This window comes from Lepidochelys kempii, chromosome 26 (genome assembly GCF_965140265.1).
Source record: "Lepidochelys kempii isolate rLepKem1 chromosome 26, rLepKem1.hap2, whole genome shotgun sequence".
Classification (NCBI taxonomy): domain Eukaryota; kingdom Metazoa; phylum Chordata; order Testudines; family Cheloniidae; genus Lepidochelys; species Lepidochelys kempii.
Window position 1 is genome coordinate 12,982,215 of NC_133281.1, and position 18,309 is coordinate 13,000,523.

An 18,309-nucleotide genomic window follows, 5' to 3' on the forward strand; every position below is an offset into this window, starting at 1 on the left:
GCCCAGACTAGGAAGAAGTCCAGTCTGTGAAAGAAGCTTATTGGAACATGTCTGAAGGTGAGATTTACCTGTAATCAGTTTCTTAACATATTAGGCTTAGAATTGCGTGTTTTGTTTTATTTTGCTTGGTAACTTACTTTGTTCTGTCTGTTATTACTTAGAACCAGTTAAATCCTACTTTTTATACTTAATAAAATCACTTTTGTTTATTGATAAACCCAGAGTAAGGGATTAATACCTGGGGGAGCAAACAGCTGTGCATATCTCTCTATCAGTGTTATAGCGAGTGGACAATTTATGAGTTTACCCTGTATAAGCTTTATACACATTAAAACGGATTTATTTGGGGTTTGGATCCCATTGGGAGCTGGGTGTCTGGGTGTTGGAGATAGGTGACTTACTGAGTGGTTTTCAGTTAAGTCTGCAGTTTTGGGGGCGTGATCTAGACCCTGCGTCTGTGTTGCAGCAGGCTGGCGTGTCTGGCTCAACAAGGCCGGGTTCTGGAGTCCCAAGCTAGCAGGTAAAACGGGCTCAGAGGTAAATCCAGCACATCAGGTGACAATCCCAAGGGGGTCTCTGTGACTGAACCTGTCACAGAGGGCACCAGAGCTCACCTATGCTGGCCATTAATTACCTTGTCTTCCCAGCCCTTCTCCTGAAGCGAGGGAGAGTGAGCCCTCTGCTCGGTGGCTTGGGAAAGGCTTCGATGGAGGATCTTGGTGCAGTGGGTAAGGTGGTGCATTTGGTTAATACATGGGGTACACACACCTACAGCACTGTGAGAGGCCCCTTGGAAATACATTACATTCAGCTGGGTGCAAACTGAGGCTCAGTCTACTAGAACTACAGTCAAGCGGGATAAACCCATCAAGGCCCCTGTAGGGATGTATCAGAGCTCTCTTCGCTGGGAGGCTGCATGCTTGGCTCTCTCCTAAACAGGCAAGGGCATGAACCGTGGACTGACCCTCCCTCCACCCCCCCCATGCCCCCAATACACTGGCCAGCCATGCTATGCTGGCTTGGAAGGGAGTGCATCCACTGAAGAGCTGCAGGAAGTCACTTCAGCAGGGAAGGAAACAGGGAGAAAACTTAGAGCTTCATAGCGTTGAAGGCCAGAAGGGCCAACCAGATCATCTGGTCTGACCACCTGTGTAGCACAGGCCGCTCTAAGTCCTGCTCCCTCTCCACGTCTCCCCCAGGGGTGGCCCGGCCCCACACGCTTGTAACACAGTGTGTTCAGCAACAGCTTGCTTTAGCCTGCATCAATAATGACTCCCCTTTACTATCTTAGACAGCCCCAGCCTGCTGGTGTCAACCACTGAACTATCAGAAAAGGAAAGCAAGTACCAATGGGGTTAGAATCAGAGTCTCTTCAATGGTCCTCCAATAAACAACCCAAGAGGCTCTTGCCCAGGTCTCCATCCTCTTTGGTGCCTCTACTGTAATCTCCACTGTTCCACCTTTGATGCCAGCCACAGTGCCTCAAGTCCATGCAAAAAGTCACAGGTCAGGACAATCTTCCTGGCTCACGACTCCAACCACATCATCCCCTTCTTGGCATCCCTCCACTGACTCCCTCTCTGCCACCACCTCCCAACATAAATCTTGGCCTTTGCCTTTAAAGCCTTTTGCCATTTAGCCCTGCCCTGTCCATCAGATCTACTAGCTTACAATACGGCTACCTAGCTCCTCCCATCGCTCCCTCGCAAAGTGCTTCACAACAAAGGCCAGTATGCTTATCCTCACTCTACAGAGGGAGAATCAGAGGCACAGAGACAGGGCCGTCCTTACCCATACGCAAAGTATGCAGCTGCGTGGGGCACCAGCCCCTGCTCCAGCTCTTCCCCCACTCCCCTGAGGAGTGCAGCCGGGCTGGGCTGGGCGGCAGGAAGTGCAGCGACCCGGCCCCAGCTGTGCCGCCGGCAGTGCTGGGGGGTGGTTCCCCCCTGCCCCCCAAGCCAGCCCCACCCCACCCCCGAGGAGGCCTGCATAGGGCCCCAGAATAGCTAGGGACGGCCCTGCACAGAGGGGGTTGCCCCAGGGCAGTGACGGAGCTGGGAACAGAATCCAGGCGTCCTGAGTTCCAGTCCAGCGTGCTATCCACACTGCCTCCCCCGCATCCAAAATCACCACCACCAGAGCCGTTTTCAGACAGAGCCCTTGGCATTCCGTGTGAAATGACATGATCAATTTCAGACCCACACATCTGTCTGAAAACAGTTCCCCTGTTACTGTAACACGCACGGTCCCTGTTAACTGAAGGAGATCAGAGGGCTAGGAAAAATATTTCTCGCTAATCTTTTCAGTCTGTTTCCTTTACACACTGGACAGCACTTAGGGTACAGGCAGTTTCACTGTTCTCCCTGTATGATCAGTTTCCCTCTGCAGTTTGCTGGGTCTTTCACACAGCAAAGGAGAAGAGAAAACCATTTTAGGAAGTCCTCAGAAACTGGGAGGGGGGACTCCAGGCCACGGCCAGAACCTGAAACCTGTCCCAGTGTGGTGGCGAGATGGGGATGTACTGTAAAACTGAGAACCTGGTCATTAATGATCCCATGGTGCCGTTCTACAAGGCTAGGAGTTAGGAATCCTGGCCAAAAACCAACTTTGGTCATTAGACTCTGCCTTGCTGAAAACTTCCCCTGCAATTTCAGTCATGGGAAAACAGATCTCCACCCACGTGGTGTCAAAGTCCAGGTAAAAGGAGAAAGGCCAAAGACAGCAAAGCAGGAGAGATTCTGCTTTCACACAGACATGCAGAGAGAAGAGAAGAGCTAGGATATAAACAGAGGAAACCAGAGGAAGGAAAGGGATAATGCCAAATTCTCCAGTCAGTCAAAACTATCCGCACTGAGCGCAGCTCCCTGGCTCTCCAGAGCCCCCCGAGACACCAGGGAGGGTGGGCTGAGTCACTGACCGGTTAGGGAGTGGGGGCTAGGAGTCAGAACTATTGGTTAACTTCACATCTTCCCCACTAACTTGCTGGGTGACCTTGGGCAAATCATGTCCCTTCCCCATGCCTCAGTTTCCTCACCTTTAAAAAGGAAACAATAGTTCAGGTGGGTTGTGAGGCTCAACTCATTAATGTCTGTAAAGCGGATGGATGGTGCCCCGTCCCTGCTCTGGCCACTGCCCCGCACCTAGCCAAAAACCAATAAAACCTTGTGCCACATCTCGCCCTGGGCTAACGAGCTGTGTTGTACCAATATTCCGCGGGATTTTCTAGCCATATCAATTCACAGCAGGAGTGGGTGGCTGTGAGCACTATCAAGGTACAATGAGGATTCTTCCCTCTGCTTCCTCCGGGTGCTGTTGCCGGGAATCCAGGCACAGATGTCATGATGTTGGAGAGAATTACATGCGATGAGTTGTGCCTCGGTTTCCCCTCCCATCTTTTGCCTGTCTTGTCTAATTAGACTGCAAGCTCTTTGCGGCAAGTGCTGTCTCTTCCCATGCATAAGGCACAGCACCCAGATCAAGGGAGTCCTGATCTTGCGACCTCTAGGCGCTGCTGTCATATGAACTCTGAAAACCCTGTGAAGTCCGTACGATGGAGCGGCACGTCTGACGCTGCATCGGAAATCTCGGTAGAGAGACGACAGCGTGAAACGGCCGTGTATGTTTAACTCCAGCAACCTAGGACTGAAAGGGAGCGCTCCTGGATCAGAGAGTCCAGTCCTGGTTATCATATAAACTCTCTGCTCACCCCTAGTGGTTCCAACTCCAGTTTAGTGACAATGGCTGGAGAAGTCTATATTGCCACTGTCCCCGTGGACAGAGGACATCACTCTCCAGGACAGACAATCCCCAGCACCGATTCCCCCTTAAAAGCATACAAGGAGCTCAGTTTTATGAGGGTCTCAAGGCATTGAAAGCCACCGCTACCGCTGCATCCCACCCCCCCACCCCCCCGGGGGAGCGCTCAGCAAAGCATTCCCCAACCTCAACGCCAGCAGGACACAAGTAATAAAACATGGAGGAGTTCTTAAGGCTGAAAGATCAGACCCTGCTTTATAACCTCACGCCAGCCCTGAACTGGCCTGCAACAGTCATCGCAAACTAAACAGCCCTGCAGCCCCCCAGATGCTACGGGATTTGCATAGGCTGGCTGAGTGCTGTGCATTTTTATGAGCTCTGTGGAGAGCCGATTAGCAGAGAGAGGCACCCTGGCACACAAACCCCCCTGCCTGCCCCAGCCCTCCCTACTCCACCTGCTCCCCTCCAGCTCCCACGCTCGCTGCTATTCAGCCAGCTGGCCTGCCTTGCCCCCTTCATGCTGGCTGCACTTGTCTGCGATTGTCTTGGCTGGATGCTGCCAAGGGAGATGGGCTGCCTTGCACTGTCGCTGAGCTGCTTAAACCACCCCGGAGCCTGAGCGGAGGCTGGCTTGGGGCTGAAGGGGCAGGATGGCGGCTCGCTCAGGGCTGGATTCTGATCTCAGACTGGTGTAACTCTGGTGGAACTGCACGGATTCCAACAGTGGCGACGCCGGATTGACAATGGGGTAACTGAGACCCGAATCCAGGTCCGAAGGCATTTAAAACACTCCCCAGTCAGGCAACAGCTCAGTGCAACGAGAAGATGACAAACCATAAGCATTTGGAATTCTCTGTGCGTTGCTCTTTTCCAGATTCTCAGCCCCTCCACCTGGGGCTGTGAAAGGGACCACAATGCACTGGGGCAGAGGTGTCTGTGCACTGCTCTCTTCCCCTGGATGAAAAGTTGGTCCTGCCTTCCAGTACACCCTTCACAGGAGTGACCCAGAGGCCCATTGGTGGCTCACAAGTCTGCGTCAGCAACTCTTGTCAGGCCCCGACATACTCATTACATCTAACACACTGGGGTTATCCTGATTATCCAGAAAGTGTCCTGCAAGGTATCAAATGAAAGCCGGCGATGCACCAAGTCAACAGGGCTTTTGTAAAGGGAAATCACACCTCACCAACCTATTGGAATTGTTTGAGGGTATCAATAAGCATGTGGACAAGGGTGAGCCAGTGGATATAGTGGACTTGGACTTTCAGAAAACCTTTGACAAAATCCCACACCAAAGGCTCTTAAGCAAAGCAAAGCAAATCTTCTCCTGGTTTAGTAATGGTTTAAAACACAGGAAGCAAAGGGGTAGGAATAAATGGTCAGTTTTCCCAATGGAAAGTGGTAAATGGCAGGATCTAGACTGGGACCTGTGCTATTCAACATATTCATAGAAGATCTGGAAAAGGGGGTAAACAGTGAGATGGCAAAGTTTGCAGAGGATACAAAATTACTCAGGGTAGGTAAGTCCAAAGCAGACTGCGAAGAGCTACAAAAGGATCTCAAACAACTGGGCAACAAAATGGCAGATGAAATTCAATGTTGATAAGCGCAAAGTAACGCACACTGGAATACATAATCCCAACTATACGTAGAAAATGATGGGGTCTAAATTAGCTGTTACTGCTTAAGAAAGATCTTGGAGTCATTGTGGATAGTTCTCTGAAAACATCCACTCAATGTGCAGCTGCAGTCAAATAAGTTAACAGAAGTTTAGGAACCATTAGGAAAGGGATAGATAAGACGACAGAAAATATCACAAGGCCACTATATAAATCCATGGTATGCCCACATCTTGAATATAGTGTCACATTCTGGTCACTCTATTTCAAAAAAGATATATTAGAATTGGAAAAAGTACAGAGAAGGAAAAAATGGTTAGGAGTATAGAACAACTTCCATACAAGAAGAAATTTAAAATACTGGTTTCAGAGTAACAGCTGTGTTAGTCTGTATTAGAAAAAAGAAAAGGAGTACTTGTGGCACCTTATAGACTAACCAATTTATCTGAGCGTAAGCTTTCGTGAGCTACAGCTCACTTCATCAGATGCATACTGTGGAAAGTGTAGAAGATCTTTTTATACACACAAAGCATGAAAAAATACCTCCCCCCACCCCACTCTCCTGCTGGTAATAGCTTATCTAAAGTGATCACTTTATTTTTTCATGCTTTGTGTGTATAAAAAGATCTTCTACACTTTCCACAGTATGCATCCGATGAAGTGAGCTGTAGCTCACGAAAGCTTATGCTCAGATAAATTGGTTAGTCTCTAAGGTGCCACAAATACTCCTTTATTTAAAAGATTGGGATTGTTCATCTTAGAGAAGAGATGACTAATGGGGGAAATGATAGCGATCTATAACGTCATTAATGGTGTGGGGAAAGTAAATAGCAAGTGTTATTCACCTCTTCACATACCACAAGAGCTAGGGGTCATTTGATTAAACTAATAGGTAGCAGAATTAAAACAAGCAAAGGAAGTACTTCATACTACACACAGTCAACCTGTGGAACTCATTGTCACAGAGTTAAAAAAAAGAACTAGATTAGTTCATGGGAGGATAGGTCCGTCTACGGCTATTAACCAAGATGGTCAGGGATGCAACTCCATGCTCTGGACATCCCTAAACCTCTGACTTCCAGAAGCTGGGAGTGGACAACGGGAATGGATCACTTGATAAATTGCCTTGATCTGTTCATTACCTCTGAAGCACCTGGCATTAGCTGCTGTCAGAAGACAGGATACTGGGCTAGATGGACCATGGGTCTCATGCAGTATGGCTGTTATGTTCTTACTGGTCACTGATATCAGTGTGAAATGTCTGTATTAACTAGGGTGACCAGATGTCCCGATTTTTATAGGGACAGTCCCGATTTTGGGGTCTTTTTCTTATATAGGCTCCTATTACCCCCCATCCCCGTCCTGATTTTTCACACTTGCTGTCTGGTCACCCTAGTATTAACACTATATGAGGAATCATATTTACTCACTGATATTATGTTTTAAAGTTTGTAACCTAACACAGGGAGAAACAGGTTTTCTTCCCGACAGGAGGGAAAGGAATTATCGCCCTTCCTCTAACGTAAATTAAGCATTGTGAAATCAACACAAAGGACGTCCAATTTGTATGCAAGTCAACAGGAAAAGCCAGGTCATGAAGTCAGCCTAGGAAGACACCAGAGGCTAAAGCCACAGGAGGTTGTCTTGGCTCTGGGGTCCAAACAGTGAGTTTTGGGGAAATATAAGGTGAAGCAAAACGACACTGTGCTAATCACTGAGGAGGTGAAAGGGACAGTATTACGCATCCATGAAACCTAGATCCTGGCTGAAAGGTCACGTTAGGTAAGAAAACTGCTTTAGACAGAAGATCGTAGCCTGATAAAGGTGAATTTTAGTCACTGGACAGCATGTTATACTTTTGTTTTATTTGTAACCATTTCGGTTTGCTTCGTATCACTGACAAGATCTCTCTCTACTAATAAACTTCTTTGTTTTGCCCTAAGCCAATCCCAGTGCTGTAATATCGAAGTAAAGAGTGCGTCCCCAGCTGAGCCAACAGGCTCGTGTGCACACCGCCACTTTGGAGACAGCCGACTTGGTGACTTCTGGGGGTGTCCTGGGACAGGGGCTATGGGCTATAGAGAAACTGGACGGGGTTCGGGACATGAAGTACACCAAGTGTTACCTGCCAGGCTGGCGTGGTCCTGAGGCGCTGGCTACCACAATGGAGCGTCAGGGAGCCGACACACAGTTTAGCATCAGCAAACCTCTCTCTCACTGAGGCAGAGGGGCAACAAGATAACTTACGGTTCTGGAGCCTCCCAAAAAGCATCACAGCACGTTACTCTCGTAGGAGCAGCCCCCAGAAGAGCTAAGCCCCGATTCTCCACTGCTCTGCACTTGGGGTCGTCGTTATACCAGGGCAAAATGGGTGCAAAATGCTGCCACACCAGAACGGTCAAGCAGACCAAAAGCTCTAATGCTATTAGAGAGGCAGCGTGGCCTAACCGATTCAGGAGACCCAGGTTCCCGTTCCTAGCTCTCTCACTGGAATGCAAGTCACTTCCGAGCTCCCTTCCTCAGTTTCCCTGTAACATGCTGTTGGGGACACCCAGACCTGGGAGCCACTGTGTTTCTTTCCTCCCCACCTCAGCGAAAGTGAGCTTTGCTGGAGATTGGACTGTGTCAGCTGCCAGCCTGTCTGCCTCACCAGCAAACTCCTCAAGGCTCTCCCAGTCCAGCAGGTGACAATCAGTAAACTCCAGCCCCCGAGCTCCTTAGGGAAGTTTCTCTGCAATGCACAGCCCCTACCGCTGTACATTCAGAGGAGATATTAAGTTCACTGCTCTTTACAGTAACTGGGGTATATACACCCTTCCCTTCAAACACAGCCGGGAGGTGGTTTAGAGCCAAAGTAAAGTAAGTGTATTACCAAAAAGGGCACAGGTTAAGTGATACCAGGTAGAAAGGGGTTACAGACAAACAGAAGTAAAAATACATTTTCTAATGACTGAGAACTTAAGAAGCTACAGCCTTTGCACAAGGTAGTTTCCTCACCAATTTTCCTAGCCCAGCAATGGCTGGCTTGCTTTCAGCCAGGATCCCTGCAGAGGCCAAGGAGTTGGTTTTCCTTGTCTCGTCAGGTGCAGGATAAAACAAAGTCTTTCTGTGTGCCCTTATACCTCAAAGTCTGCCTTGGTTTCAAGGGCTACCTTGCTCCCTTGGGGTTCAGTCTCCTCCAGGGGGTGACTCCAACTGATTACAGCTTTCCAATGCAATGCTTCCTGATGCAACTGTACCGTGTAAAATGTTCTCTCCCTGCAACCTCAGATACAAATGAATAGCCCATTGAATCTGGCCGCACCTGGTTTGAGGTGTTGGCCTCTTTCCTTTGTCTTGAGGAAACCTGTTTATCAACTCCACCTGACATGCCTGGTTTAAACACCTTTTAATCCCAGACATCAGAGCATAACTTCAGTGAGTATCCATAATTCCACACACAGCATTGTCACCTATATCTCACAATGATATTTCTGACCAGTACATAAGAGCGGCCATACTAGGTCAGACTAAAGGTCCATCTAGCCCAGTGTCCTGTCTTCCAACAGTGGCCAGTGCCAGGTGCCCCAGAGGGAATGAACAGAACAGGGAATCATTGAGTGATCCATCCCATCGCCCATTCCCAGCTTCTGGCAAACAGAGGCTCGGGACACCATCGCTGCCAATAGCCATTCATGGACCTGTCCTCCGTGAACTTACCTAGTTCTTTTTTGAACCCTGTTATAGTCTTGATGTGTAAACAGCATGCTGTTCATTTTAAAAGGATATCTCAAAAGCAGCGATACTCAGACTGAGGCTTGCAAGCTGCAAGCGGCTCTTTAATGGGTCTCTTGTGGCTCTTTGCAGAACACATTAAAACACTGTGTGATTTAATTATTAACCAATCTAAGTTATTAGCCAACTGTAGTTGATAAAATAATAATACCTGATCAGACATTTTGCTGCGAGAATGTATAAAAATAGTAAATGAAACCATGAATTCACATGACTCTGGCTCTTCTGGGTCATGCTGATTGCTAATTTGGCTCCTGAACCACTGAGGTCTGAGTAACACTGCTCAAAAGGCATATTTTGTACAGGTGGTACAGTAGTGTGCAGCATTTGAACATGGGGGCTATGGTTGCATTCTCCCCATCTGTAAAATGGGGCAAACAATACTGACCCCCCCCCCCCCCGCAAAGCACTTGGAGATCTACTGTTATTACAGAGCTCACAGATCCCCCTGTAGTTCCAGAGGTAGCAGGCTGTAGCTTTTAGAGCAGCAGATCAGGGGTTCTAGCCCAAAGTAAACAGGGCAAAGGGCTGGAGGGAAAAGAGCTGACAGAAGAACCCAAGGACTGGCTAGTATACATAAGCCACAGCTTTGGATCTTGGCAGCACCCATGAGCATAAGCCATGTGGTCAGGGTATGGGAGGGCAAGTATTTACATACATTATCATTATTTCTCCAGCTAAGTCAATTTGTTAACCAGGGTGGGCCTCTGCAGCTCAGTCGGAGACCACAGTAACTTGTACACCTGCCACCTTCAACTGGATCTGCTCCTGCTTCACGGCTATGTGAATAGTGCTGCTGGGACTGGTGGAGACAGGGCTTGGTTAGAATGAACACTGGGGGCAGGAGAGGTGTAATAGAGGCTGCCGGACATAGGCAGACCCTGTGGTTCTCTCTGCCTCTCTAGCTCTCCAGCCTGCGCTGCCTAGGGTCACCATTCAGGATCTCCCTAATTCATGGGAGGGATGCTCCAGTCGTATGAAAACAGAGGCTGCTGTACTTTAAAGCAGTGGTTTTCAAACTTTTTTTCTGGTGACTGAGTTGAAGAAAATTGTTGATGCCCATGACTCAACGGAGCTGGGGATGAGGGGTTTGGGGTGCCCAAGGGGCTCAGGGCTGGGGCAGAGGGTTGGGGTGTGGGCTGCGGCCGGGAATGAGGGGTGAGGGCTGCGGGAGGGGGCTCAGGGCTGGGGCAGGGGATTGAGGTGCGGGAGGGGGTCAGGGCTCTGGGCTTGGGGTGCAGGAAGGGGCTCCAGGTTTGAGGGGGCTCAGGGCTAGGGTGCGGGGTTGGGGTGTGGGCTTACCTCAGGTGGCTCCCGGTCAGGGGCGCAGTGGGGTGCAGAGGCAGGCTTCCTGCCTGTCCTGGCACCACAGACTGCGCTGTGCCCTGGAAGTGGCCAGCAGCAGGTCTGGCTCCTAGGCAGAGGCACACAAGCGACTCCAGGCAGCTCTCACCCGCAGGCACCTCCCCGCCAGCTCCCGTTGACCAGGAACCGGCCAATGGGCAGGCAGAGCCGGTGCTCGGGGCGGGGGGAAGAAGCACGCGGAGCCTCGTGACCCCCCTGCCTAGGAGCCAGACCTGCTGCTGACTGCTTCCAGGGTACAGCACGGTGTCGGAAAAAGGTAGGGACTAGCCTGCCTTAGCCGGGCAGTGCTGCTGATGGGACTTTTAATGGCCCGGTGAGCGGTGCTGACCAGAGCCACCGTGACCCAGTGCCTTACATTCCACAACCCAATACTGGGTCGTGACCCACAGTTTGAAAACCACTGCTTTAAAGGAATAGTCAATGGGGTTTCCCAGCACTGGGGAGAAAAGGGGACATCACCATGACTGGGAAGCAACTAGAGGATCAACTGATCTCAGAGGACTGCAGACGTTTGGAAGATTTAGGGCCAGGGGAGACAATCAGCATCTTTTCTTGGACTTCCATGGGGTTTGGATCAGCCCTTTAGAGAGCTGGTTATCCAAGGTGGAACAGCCGGTACCATTAACTGAACCCTGTTCAGACTGTGATCTCACAGAGAACTTGCTGGGCCAGGAGAATTAATGGACCTCTTCTGGGGATTCTAGGGAGATTGGACGGCTTAGGACGTTTGCTAATCAGGGAAGAAAGTGGGCATTCCTGATCCAAAGTCCATGGAAATCAGATTCCCATTAACGTCAACGGGCTTTGGATAAAACTCAGCATGAGCTTGCCAACCTCAGAGAGCCTAGAGAACTCACTCTCCAAGCAGGGAACTTGCAGTCTGGTTAACAGCACTTTCTTTGGGGCTTTAGTGAGCAGAGAAGGCTCCTTAGTTAGGCAGGGGTTTGCCGTTGGGTTGTTTTTTCTTTCCCACTCCTCCCCAGCCCTAATTTTTATTCCCATCATGTCTAACTGGCCCCATGCCAAGGAAAGGAGAAAGCAAATCTCAGCTGGGCTGCAGGCGTCCAGACAGAGATCAATAAGTGACACACAGAGGAGTCTGATTTTATTAGTCTAACAGCAGAGACACCTAATAAAGTACCAAGTCCCGACTCCTACTTAATTGCTTTTTCTTTCTTTCTTTTCCTGCCCAAAATAAGCCAAATCTTTCCTGGCACTGGAGGCAAAACTCAAACACGATAAAAGTTTCAACCAACTCCACAAATGCTGGGAGTTTCTTTGTATTTCTTTGGTGTCATTTGGTACAATCACCGCTTTAAATTTACAAGCCAATAAATAAATAGATGATTGCTCATAAAAGCTCAGTTTTTGTTTGGCCAGAAGCCAGCTCCCAATCAAACATGAGGTCTCCTTTTTGTGGCCCCTCTGTTGTTTCCAATACACCCCAAATTCTTTCCTTGGCTTTTCTATGCGAGCACAACATTGGTGAAAACACCCCGCCTATTTAAAGCCTCAGGGGTTAGGCGGAGCCTATCAGACAAGAAGGCCCACCCTCTCCGGTGAGGGAGGGGACCACAGGACTCCAATTTAACTGCGGACAGGGGACATAAAATTAAAAAACAAGGGTGGGGCCTGAAGATGTATGAGCAGGAGTGTTGTAAGCAAGACAGAAGAAGAAATTCTTCCGCTCTACTCTGCGCTGATTAAGCCTCAAATGGAGTAGTGTGTCCAGTTCTGGGTGCCACGTTTCAGGAAAGATGTGGACAAATTGGGGAGAGTCCAGAGAAGAGCAACAAAAATGATTAAAGGTCTAGAAAACATGACCTATGAGGGAAGATTGAAAAAATTGGATTTGTTTAGAAAAGAGAAGACTGAGAGGGGACATGATAACAGTTTTCAAGCACATAAAAGGTTGTTTCAAGGAGGAGAGAGAAGAATTGTTCTTCTTAACTTCTGAGGAAAGGACAAGAAGCAATGGGTTTAAATTGCAGCAAGGGAGGTTTAGGTTGGACATTAGGAAAAACTTCCTGTCAGGGTGGTTCAGCACTGGAATAAATTGTCTAGGGAGGTTGTGGAATCTCCATCATTGGAGATTTTTAAGAGCAGGTTAGACAAACCCCTGTCAGGGATGGTCTAGATAATACTTAGTCCTGTCATGAGTGCAGGGGACTGGACTATATGACCTCTCGAGGTCCCTTCCAGTCCTTGGATTCTATGATGATCCAGGGTCAAAGCAAGGGATCCAGAGAGGGACACCACGCAGAGATTCTTCCAACTGCACCCACTGCCCTGAGGAGGAGTTAGTGTACATCCCCCAAAGGAACTCTGCCTGGACTTCTGAATGGACAAGGGCCAGAAAAAGGCCCCGAAAATGCAGAGAACCCACCTCTCCCTAGCCAGCCTCCTTCCTCCTGGACTGAGGGACAGGCTGGAGAATGAGCATCACGGTTTGTCCACAGAGCACGTACAACACGGACAGCTTTCCCAAACGTGCCCCTGATCCCGAGGGATCCCCCTTGTAGGGTGACGGAAGCGTTCAGGTAGCACTGTTTCAAAGGCCCAGACAGGGCCTGACCCGAAGGCCACGGGAGTCTGTCAATCGATTTCAACGAGATTTAACTGAAATCTTTACAGGGACATGGTCCAGTGATTTATACCCTAAAATGTAGGTTTCTCTGCCGCAGGAAAGAGTCACAAAAATGCACAGCCCCAGAACTTTCAAAAAGATCCTCTAATTCTAGGGGCCTCCGTTTCTGGGTGCTCCATTTGAAACACCTCAAAGGGGCCTGATTTCAGAGCGACTGCGCACCCACGTCTCTAAGTGACATCTGTCTCTACTGCAGCCAGGTGTGAGGCTCCTCTCCCGGGGAGACGGATTCATGCTACTAGGATTGTGTGCTAAAAACAGCAGTGTGGGCGGCAGCTCTACCTCGCAATCCCCTGGATCTGAGCGAGGTGGCAAAAGCCTGAGCCTCTCCAGGAGCCCCACTAGCTAGTGCAAGTCTGTCAGTCCAGGCCTGGAGGCTGGCTCCCAGCTGCAATGTAGACATACCCTACGGGAGCTGCAAAACCTCGGTCCTTCTGAAAATCAGCCCCTAAGGCCTGGTGGGAATTGGCGTAGTTCCCAGTGGTGCTGTATCGATTTACATCAGCTGAGAAGCTAACGTATGTCCCTAAAATCTGACACTCAAAACAGAGGCACCAAATATTAGAGGCTGTTTTTGAAAATTTGACCCCTCTCCGAATAGAATTGTTTTGTGATTTCTTTATTCTCCGTTTCTACAAAACCAAGCATTTTCGTTGGGATGAAATTTAAACATTCCTGGCAGCGTTAGAAACCCCAACACCGCAGCTTGACACCAGTGAAGGAGATCCATACAATAAAACTGCCTATCAACAGAGGCATGGCGATGGCTCAAATTCCGCCACCCATAAGGACAGAAGAACAAAAATGCAAAAAGAAATGGGAGAAAAATTAAAGTTGAAATGTAAGCACATTGAGGCAGGGACTGGCAGTTGTTATAAGTTTGTACAGTACCAGGCACAGCAGGGCCTGAATGGGCATTACCCCAATATACATGTTAGAATAGAATAATAAAATGAGTTGAAAAATTCTTTCAGTTTTCATAATCTGAGGTATTATAATTAACATAAATAGAGATTTCCTTTTAAAGATATAATTTGATTTTAGTAGTATATCATTAGGAATATATGCATGTAGAATCATAGGTTAGAAGGGATCGCAAGGGTCATCTAGTCTAACCCCCCGCCAAGATGCAGCATTTGTTGCATCTGTCCATGGTTCTCAACCTATTTACCATTGTGGGCTGCATCCAATACTACCTATATGGCCCTGAGGATGTCACATGGGCCGCAGCTGTGTGCTGATTGGGCCACAAGTGGCCCACGGGCTGAGAACCACTGAACCATTCAAGATAGATGGCACATCTCTCTCTCTCATACCTATTCTGCTACTGATGTGGAATCTTTAACACTGTGCTCACACACACACTTCCCCCTCCTCCCCTTCCCCCACAGTTCAATTTTTTTTGCAGTTCACCTTAAAATAATTGCAATGGATTCCAGCATATCCCACAAATCCTGATTGGGAAAACAATCCCCGATCATCACTTCCCAGCTTTATTTTGTCCAGGATACTTACAAAGATGCTCGACTCCTTGTATATTTCCTCCTGTATTGCAAACCCGTTCACTTTTCGCATCAGAGTGAAATTCATCCTTTGTGCAGAGCATCAACACAAGACCCTACGTACCACTCCAATCCAATTAATCCTCAAAGGAGTGGTGCAAAGGGCCTCACGTGGGCTCTCTGTATAGGGGTGAACACACACACACACACACCCCTTCTGCAGTCTTTATTTAGCTCAAACTCCCCCCACAGCCTAGCAGATCCCGAATCAGGCCCTTGTAAGCCATGGAGAAGCAGCTTCACTTACCCACGCAGTCGCAAGTGGGGAATTCCGCTTGAGCCCGCTTGGCTGGGGTGTCCAATAAACTTTTCGTTGGCGTATCCAGGTATTTCAAAGGAGATTCCAAAAATCCACTGAGGGTTGGCGTGAACGGCACGTCGTTCTTGGTCGGGGTCCCATCCAGGTAAGCGGCATCCGCGTTTTGGTTTTCCTCGGAGTAAAAGCAGGTGGTTGATACCACGGTGATAGCACCAGAAGATTCGATTTTAATCTGCTTGGGGGACCTAGCTGCAAAGGGGTTCTCAAAATGCTGCCCCATCCCGGGCGACAGCGAAAAGCCTTTGGATCCCACTTCAGGAGCTTCGGCCAGGGGTGGCACTCCATCTTCGGCAGCCGGCACTTGGAGGGTTGATTCTGAGACCCCTGGCAGTTCTGGAGAGTGGCTCAGAGAAGACGACTGGTGGGAGAGAGGCTGGGAGGGCGGACCATCAGCGAGCGGAGCCGGGAGGTCAGAATTCTGCAGGCTGAAATTTTCCCCAAACTCCGCCTCGAACTGCCGGATCAGCTCCTCCAGCTTGTCATCCACCATGAGTGAGTTCTGGGCCGGCAGCGGGTCTGGCAGGTTTAAGGGCTTGTGGGGAGCTTGGTCCTGCCCGTCACCGGAGGGAACAGCAGAGCAGCAGGGCGCATAGCTGGAGACGGGAGTGCCGGGTGGGGCAGGGCGGCACGCAAAGTTCTGGTGAAGGTGATGCTGGAGGTTTTCCTCTGGGCTCCCTTGGCTGAGAGCGCCCGTTTCCTGAGTGTTGGGAGCCTGGCTTCTGTCGTCCAGCTGCTTTTGCAGCTGAGATCGTGCAGCGGAGCTGGGTGTGAATAGTGCAAGAGGCGGGGGCTTGACAGGGGTGCCGGGGAGAGGCTGCTCAGTCTGCATCTCTTCCGTTGGGAGCTGAGTGGCGGCAGCTGAGTGAAATCCTTCCAAGCTAATTTGCCTCAGGGGCAGGAACAGTGGTTGTGAATCCTTCTGCTTGGACTTCTTGATCTGGACTTGCTTCCGGAGTGGCTTGACTTGGGAGGGTTTGTCGGGCTGAATTTTCTTCTTCTTCTCTTTGCCCTGCTTTTCAGATGGCTTCGGAAGCAGGGCCTGAGAGCCGGGAGCCCACCAGTTGGGCAGCTGGTCCTGTGGGCCCGGCTGGGCCAGGTTCTGGTCCAGGAAGAGATTGCGCTTATGATGGAGGTGCTGCTGCAGCACCATTTGGGTCTTCTTATGGAAGTCCGTTTCTTGCAGCAGCTGTGACAAGTGCTGGCTGGGGGCCAGCTTGGGATGACCACCCCCGGCTTCCTTCTTCAGAGCCGGGACCAGCGGCTCTTGCTTCGGCTTGACGGCTTTGACCTTGTTGGGCATTGCTTCAGGCCTCTTAAACACCGACTTGATGTAATCATTGGCGCTGCCCAGCAGCTGCTCCAGCTCAGCCATCGGGTCGCTCACCAAGGAGGCGGGCAGGTCGGAGTTCAGCATCCACAAGTTGTTTTTCGGCTTGGGTTCTTCATCCCACGGCTCAGAAAATTCCAGTTTCTGGGGGGTGGAGGTGAAATTGGGGAAGAGGCCTGCAGGCTCCCGGGGGGTGCTGGGTTCGAGGATATACTGGGGGTCCGCCGGCTGCCAAGAGGACTGCCTCAGGGCCCGAGACGTCTGGAGCACACTGTGTCCACTGTAGGGTTGTGCGTTCTGACTCTGGTACTGCTCGTTGCTGGATGAGGGTAGCACCGGGGGTTCGTCTGGGCTGAAGGGGGATGAACAGACCAGCTGCTCCTTGGAGGCGAACGACACAGATGGCAGGGGGCTGCCAGGAGTGGCTGGAGTCACCCTGGCCGGCGGCGGGAGAGCGGATGACAGCTGTGTGAGGGCTTCTATGGCGATGGCTGTCTGGAGGCTAATGTTCTTCTCCTTGGCAATGTTCAGTGCACTTTGGGAAAAGGGGAGGCCATCTGAAGGGCATGGCTTAAGCGTCTCCACCACGGCAGGCACCTGATTGGGAGTAGCACCTTTGTCTAAGGGCTGGTGGTGGGCGTCGCTGAGATGTTGGGATGGGCAGGTCTGCCCCTCCCCAAGGGCCGACTTGATCTTCTGCTCCAGCCACTCCAGGTAGTCAGGACACTCGGGGCCGTCACAGTTGCAGTTGGGGGGCTTCATGCCATGCTTGGCCAGGGTGAGGGCAGCCTTCAGGGCGTTCAGATCCTCGCCTCCGGGGACGCTGTCGGGCTGGGGGAGCCCTGGGTTGCCCGCCCCTCCCCGACTCATCTCCAAGTTGAATTTCTCATACAGCTGCGTGCTCAGCAGCGACGGGGACCCAGCAGCCGGCATTCCGTAGGAAGACATGGCCTCTGCCACGGCGGAGAAGGCCACCAGGTTCCGAGCGTCCTCCAGGTTCGCATCGTTGGCGGCGTCCCCCCGGCCCGGGGCCGGAGCGCTCTCCCATTTGGCTTTCTCGCTGGAGTGCCGGGTGACAGGCTGGCTGGCAAGCCAGTCGTCGGTTTCCATTAGCAGGGCACTTCTCCCAGCCTGCTGGCTCCCCCCATTCACCAGGCTGGGCCCGCTTCCTTCGTTCAACCTTCTTTCTTCAACATAGTTAATTGGCCCTTCTTCCATTTGGCCTGTTTTGGGTCCATCAACTGGGTTGCCCTCCGAACCTGTCTGAGAGAATGGAGAAAAGCAGAGGGTAAATAGCCACGTAGCCACCCTGGCATCCCCAGACCATCCCTGTTTTAGGGTGAAATCTACTCCCCCTCCCCCAGAGAGGGCCAGCAGGAGGCCAAAGCACCACCTGAGTGGTACCAATGATGGGCGTGCTGGAGTAGAGCGGACGCCAGCTTTTTAATCATAGTGTCACCTGAGGCCTTGGCTGCCTGTAAACTTACACTGGTTCTGTTAAACCGGAGCAACCCCCCGTGTGGATGCTTTTATTCCGCTTTATTTCACCTTGCCTGACAAAGATTTCCAATCGACTTACTCTAGACTGGAACAAGCCGAGTTTGAACAGAAATCAGAGCATCCACACAGCATTTGGCATCAGTTTAACCACATTGGTTTAGGCTAAACAGGTGCAACTCTGTGTGTGGACAAGCCCCGAACATGCTCCCAGCAAGTCTATGGCACATGGGTTAAAACGCCAGTCCCTTGTCTACATTAGTGCTCCCAGATGCACCTGTGATAGCAACAATGGGAAATGTTAAAAATCTAATGAAGACTGGGCGTCTGACTGGGATCTTCCCAGGAGCAAGGGGCATACCTCGCTAGGCCATCCCAGCGAGCAAACCCTTTAAAAGGCACAAGCCTCACTCACCTTCCCCTGCTCCTTTTGTTCCTTTCCT

General features: G+C 50.5%; 1 protein-coding gene across 5 annotated transcripts in view; it reads right to left on the reverse strand.

Annotated features, from left to right (window-relative positions):
• Positions 1–18,309, reverse strand: part of TET3 (tet methylcytosine dioxygenase 3) — a 173,126-nt gene that overhangs the window by 47,184 nt on the left and 107,633 nt on the right. For all 5 annotated transcript variants that reach the window (XM_073325181.1, XM_073325183.1, XM_073325184.1 and 2 more), the window contains one exon: positions 14,971–17,632. In XM_073325181.1, coding sequence (XP_073181282.1) covers positions 14,971–17,632 — 2,662 coding nt within the window. The remainder of the gene's footprint in view (positions 1–14,970; positions 17,633–18,309) is intronic.